This window comes from Pseudophryne corroboree, chromosome 8 (genome assembly GCF_028390025.1).
Source record: "Pseudophryne corroboree isolate aPseCor3 chromosome 8, aPseCor3.hap2, whole genome shotgun sequence".
Taxonomy (NCBI): Eukaryota; Metazoa; Chordata; class Amphibia; order Anura; family Myobatrachidae; genus Pseudophryne; species Pseudophryne corroboree.
In genome coordinates this window covers 138823355-138829872 of record NC_086451.1, presented here as the reverse complement: position 1 = coordinate 138829872, position 6518 = coordinate 138823355, and the positions used below count along the sequence as shown (strand labels likewise).

Here is a 6518-nt window from a genome sequence, read left to right as displayed (position 1 = left end):
TAAAAGAGAATGATTGGAATCTAGAAAGAGTAATGATTAGAAAAAAATCAAGTGGTCAGTTTACTTCCTGCTAAAGACATTCTGCCTGGCTGCCAATTATTGTGTCTGCAGGAAAAGAGAATGATTGGAATCTAGAAAGAGTAATGATTAGAAAAAAATCAAGTGGTCAGTTTACTTCCTGCTAAAATGTATGTGCGGCTCCATCAACATTTCCCTCCTCCAATACCAAAAAAAATGCTATAGAAAAAATGTGCGTACAAATTTTATGTTGTTGTTTGTACCACTTATAATTAATGATGTTGTAAAAATTGTCAAGGAGCTAAGTGTTATATATTTTTTGCCAAACATACACTTTCTAACTATTTTGAGTTACTTATCACAAATGTCTAACTTGTATTATTTTCACGTTTTTTTTTGGTGGCTGCTTGTCCTGCCCTTTGCCTTTAGCACTGTCATGTTGTCGTGCTCTGGTGGTGCGTCTTGGTGGTGATGAGACTGGCGTGATATTTGGAGTAGTCGTACCAGAACTGCTGCTTGTTTGCTGTTGGTGCATGCATATGAGTGTTTCATTCAGGTTAGTGAGGGTGGCATTGAGTTCACGTGTCGCAGCATTTTGATTGTCTACTATTCTGAATAAACTTTCATTAATCTTTTGACTTTTGAAAAATGCTCATATAACTTTGCTGTTGTCTGTGCTGTTCTTCCATTAGTCTGTGATGTTCTTCCATTAGTCTGTGTTGTTCTTCCATTATGCGCTGTAAGTTGCCCATGACCTGTGTAATGTCTGTACGCATGAGTTCCATGGTATTGCCTATTCTGGTTGTTTGCTCATTTTGTCGACTCAGATTTCTTGAGATTCTTCTGAGGTGAGATGGTAGGCTTGCAAACATTTGTGTCTGCTTATGCAGGCAATCTTCATTAGTGGCCTGCTGTCTAGCCCAAATAGTCCAAAACACCTGATCAGGGCCTTGTGTTCCTGGTGTTGTTGGGCTGTGTTGCGGTGGGGGTGGTGTGCTTTGCTGTGGTGGTGTACTCACAGGTGCTGGGGGGCTCATTACTTGCATTAATGGCTGCATTTCTAAGATGTTTGTCTCCTCCGTGTCACTGTGTTGATGTTGTTGCGGAGGGATGCTGTTCCCAGGACTCGAAGCTGAAATGTTAAACATATCTCCGTTAGCTATCCATATGGTTGGGAAATGATAAAAAAATACTACACATGGAACACATGTCATTCACTGTTGCTTTAAACTATTCTGCCTAGCAACATCATCACTCATAGCTTAAATACATACATATGCCTGTTTGTGGCAAATGTGTCTGGTTACTTAATTGTGAAAGCAAACACTTTAGTTTTATTTTAGCTCACACATACTCCAGTATAAAAGAAACATTGTAATACATAATGTGTTACCTTATAGCTTTGTTCAAACAAACATAGTAATGTTTTTGTAGGTATTTTGCAATGTTACCTTAAGCACACATGAGATTTTAGGAAAAACAAACTTACTTTTTACAAACAAACCAACATGCTTTTTTGTTGCAGCATCTTAGACCCAATGTCATACTGTATGACTCAAGTGGATATACATATCTTTACTGGATGTGGACAAGGCCATTTAGTTTGGATTCCATTTCAGCTTTTACTTACTGCGGTAAGTATTTTTGTTTTGGATGTGTTTGAACTTAATGCGGTTATGACTGATTATGTTCTGACATTTTACACTTTTTTTACAGTTTGATACTCACAATCAAGATGAGGGGAGTGTGGATGACGTCTTGGAGGTGTGTCCAAAATTTGGAGTGGGGGGACAGAACATACGGACGATAATCTACGTGGCGGGGTAGCCTGCTGTGTTTGTGGCGGGACAGACGACCTTGCTTTCTTTTCGGCCCCAGGTTTCTTGTGGTGATGTCTAACAGAAGAGCTACTTCTGCTGCTCCATACTTCTTTTGATGGACCTTTTAATGAAAGTGCAATTTTGTTATGCCCATTCCTTTACAAGCATACCCTATACTACAATGGACACTTTACCTGCTTCGGCAGCGTCATCATCATCAGATGTGTTAGGATTTACTGGCCGACGAGTAGTACTGCTTTTTTCAGACACTGTATAAAATGAGATATATTCATAAATCATGCTATTGTGTATACATCCACCCATTATGCTTATAAACATTTTTTCCTTTAGAAATGCTTGGTTTTTAATAAAAAAAAAACATAAGGACCAGAAATACCAACAAAAAAAACACACACACAAAAAAATATGCACTATGGTAACATCAAGACAGGCAAACATGTACAGGACACTGACATAGGCAACAAGTTAAAGGAATGGGTTTTTATTTTTATAAAAAAACACAAATTAATTTTGTATTGTTTATAAAAATAATACAGATGCAATATCTAATTGGCTCTGTGATGTGGCACTCCAAATACACATTACCACTATATGACCACACAAAAAAAACAAGCAAAAGTAAAGTTTTCAAAAAATGCAGTATGGTGTCACGGTACAAATAGAAGCAAATAAAATTTTTTATAAAAATAAATAAATAAATAACATTCTGTTAAGAGGACATTACACATGTAAGTGGTTTACTAACCACTTTCCAGTACTCCAGCCTCTAACATGACAACGACTTATTTTAATTCCAAAAAAACATGGTTCACTTATATATAAAACATAGTCATAATTTTTAACGTAAAAAACGCCCAAAAGGAAATCATTATTGCAGGACAAATCAGAGACACAACAAGTCCAAACTACACATGCTAAATATCTGTCTGAAAAACACATGACATACAATAAAGTAAGATGTTACATTGGCTTTTAGCTAACACATGACCCAAAACAATGTATTTGCAAACACACACTTGAAGATGGGAGTAATATGCAACGTCACATGACACAGATTACAAAATACAACTTATAATAAAAAATAAAAAAACACATGCTCACCATTCTTCCTTGGCCTATCTGAATCCCGGACATGGGTTGCAGAGACAACTTCAGGAGGTATGACACTCCGCATGGGCTCCTCATACTCCAGATATCTTGCAATATAGGGCTGCCCACCACCGGTTTGCCGAGCCGACTTGGCCTCCTTGGCCATTTTGGACTTGACACATCGCTTTATGTCATAGTACCAATTGCGGCATGTGTCCTCCGTCCGCTTGACCACCCCCTCACTATTGACAGCAGCAACAACTTTCGACCACAACACCGTCTTCCTCCGTGTTGGCACCTTGGCGGACTCAGGGCCAAATAGCTGCCTCTGATACTTCATCAGCTCACGCACCAATGCCACATTTTCAGCAAAACTAAACTTAACATTCCACCCAGTCTTAGTAGTGGTGCGTGGCTGCGGAGCACTCTGACTGTCACTGTCACTTGAGGCTGCTGCAGCAACCTCACCCACCTCCTCCACCTCACTAACCTCACTAACACTCACCTCCTCCACCTGACCGACCTCCTCCCCCTCACTCACACCCTCCACCTCTGAGTCACACATAATTGTGTGTCTAAACAGTTAACACAGGAAAAAAAAAAAAGACAAACAACACACTCCTCCACTACCACTACATAACACACACACACACACACACACACACACACACACACACACACACTGACAAGGGACTATAAAGAAAAATAACTTGGACTAAAAATGAGACAAAACCACAAAATACAAGACAACAAGAATGACAAGACGACTTTCAAACACAATACCACACTCAGAAATCGCTACCAACACTCCTCTTCAAACCACAAAATCACCTACCTCCACAGCACAACCTCCCTCCTCCTCACCACTAACTAAACCTACGAGGTGCGGACGGTTTGGGGCGTATTTATATGGTTGCGCACAGACACTCCTACCATCTGAAACACAACCAATCACGAACGGGGATGAAAATCGAAACTGAAAGTGAAAATGCGGCCGCGGGGAAAAAAAAAACCATGCCGCGTTTAACTTAGTGAAAAAAACAGCAAATCCAACAAAAACACGTACGCAAACGACAATGACGGCCGTAAATGTGCCCAAAAAAAACGACTGGCATCGACATCGGAAAACACGAAAACCATAAAGTCGACTGCTTCGTAACTTTGCGTATATGGATTCAAAAAGTTGCATGAAAATGCATCCGATACAACACGAGTTTAAACACTACACAAACCGACTCAAACACGAATATTAGTAAATATTGCCCCTGGTATTCATTGGTGGTCTCCCAAACAATTACTAATCAGGCACTTACTGATGCAGACTCTAAGAAGGCCCTTGAGGCTCTTTCATTTTCAGAGGAGGTTGTTTTGGGCCTGAATTGGACAAATTGTGGCTACATTAGCAGTGTCCAAGATGGCTTTCCTTGCTTCTGCAGTAGCCACTAGGTTGCAACTGTTTAATTTTCACTCCTTTCATCTGCAGGGGAAAACAAGGGACAGTCCTTTTACAGATTCCAGGGTTCTTCCTCCAAGGGCTCCAATTCCAGGGGTAAACATACCTGCCTACTAGATTTGCTGCCACCAAGCTAGCTGACAAGCCTGCCCCATGGCGGGATGGGCCTCCACCTGGGAATCCCCACTGTGGGAGACCGGCTTCCGATTTTCTCTGATGCATGGATGGCGACTACGGTAGATGCCTGGGTCAGGAGAGTAATTTGCCAATGCTACGTTCTAACATTGTGTGAGCGTCTTACTACTGATTACTTTTCAACAGGCCTTCCAGTAGATCCAGGAAAAGCAGGAGCACTGTGGGAGTCCATCGGCTGCCTTCTGGCATCTAAGGTCTTTATCCCAGTTCCCCCATCTCAGAGAGCCACAGGCTTCTATACAAACCTCTTCCTGGTTCAGAAGCTGGCACAGGCTTCTATACAAACCTCTTCCTGGTTCTGAAGCTGGACGTCTCGTTCAGGCACATCCTCAACCAGAAGTCACAAAACAGGTACTTTTGTGTTTCAAAGTTCCATATGGAATCACTTCACTCTATCATTTTGGCTCTGGAACCGTAGGAATTCATGGCATCCTTAGATATTCAGGATGCCTATATGCATGTTCTCATCCGGGTCAGTCATCCACACTTTCTCAGGATTGTGGTACAGGAGTAACTCTTCCAATTTTATCAATTTTGGGTTTTACATGGCCACTTGTGTTTTCACAAAAGTCATGGTGGTCATGGTAGCACATCTTCAAGTCAGAAGAATCTGAATCCTGCCTTATCTGGATGACCTACTTCTCCTGGTCCAGTCACCAAATGTCCTCAGGGATCACATCCATCTCACAGTGGACCTCCTTCACTCTCAAAGATGGATCATCAACTGGCAAATATCAACATGTTCCTTTCATTGCACAGGCTTAGTTTTTTACAGTACAAAATGTACTTATTTTTAGGTCACCGTCAAGTGTTAATACATTCTTGTTTCCAGAGCCTGGGCTCTCTAGTCTCCACCTTCAACATGGTGATGTATGCCTAACATCACTCCCATCCTATGCAAATGGAGATTCTGACCCACTGGAATAGGTCACATCTCCAGCATGATTGTCCTCTCTTGAGGGCTGTCACTCTTTCTTGTGGCTCTACCAGTTCCACCTTGCCAAGGGCCATCCCTTTTTGATCCAGGACTGGATCCTACTCACCATTGATGCAAGTCTTCAGGGGTGGGGGCGGCGTCTTGTTATCAGAAATGTTAAAGTCAATGGACAGTTCAGGATAACCATCTAACAATTAATATTCTGGAACTCCAAGCAATCTACAGAGCTCTTTGCCTAGCCCACTTCTCCAGCACTGCCAGTCCAGATGCAGCCATTGCCTACATAAACAATTAGGGCAGCACTCGCAGACTCTGCGCCATGAAGGAAGTCACACTCTTTAGAAGGTAGAGCATCATCTTCTCTAACAATTAACTCTTTGCGCTATATGATAGGGTATGGCTGATGTTCAAATAACCAAACAATAAATTCCATATATTTAATATGTTTTAATACACATAAAAAACTAGACCGGTCTAAGATATCTTAACAATATAAGAACATTAATATACTCAGTATTATGAAATACTATTTAAAATAACACAAGGAGGTGGAACCAAGCTGATCTGTGCACAGTTCTCAAACGGACAAATGATTAACTGTGTTTCAGTCCGTATAATACATTTGTTATAATGCGCAACAATGTGCTTCTAGAACCCATACAGGAATACAAGTTCCTTAAAAGTTTTTGTGAAAGCAATGTTCCGTGTTTTATTGCCCATCAGCAGAGACAGAAAAGTGACATGAGAGTATGCTCCTATTCGGAGCCTTACGTGTGGTTTCCGTCAATGTTGTATAACACAAGGTGGAGTCCCAATGGTAAATACAGCAGTCCCGATTTCAGGGGATCCAGCGCCTGCAATGACGCCCACTCGTGACGAGGATCTCCAACCACGGGGAACAATGAGACCTTACTGATTCCATGGATAAAGCTTCTGTCAATGGAGCGAAACGCGTCAAAAGTGTGGACATTGGACCCTCATAGTG

General features: G+C 41.4%; 1 protein-coding gene across 1 annotated transcript; it reads right to left on the bottom strand.

Annotated features, from left to right (window-relative positions):
• Window positions 1-569: 569 nt before the first annotated feature.
• LOC134947563 (bromodomain-containing protein 4-like) lies at window positions 570-3362 on the bottom strand. Its single transcript, XM_063935593.1, has 3 exons — window positions 2033-3362; window positions 1747-1959; window positions 570-1150 (listed from the first exon to the last, which is right to left on the bottom strand). Exons 1-3 carry the CDS (start codon window positions 2295-2297, stop codon window positions 645-647), a joined length of 984 nt encoding a protein of 327 aa, XP_063791663.1. The 5' UTR covers window positions 2298-3362; the 3' UTR covers window positions 570-644.
• Window positions 3363-6518: the final 3156 nt, after the last annotated feature.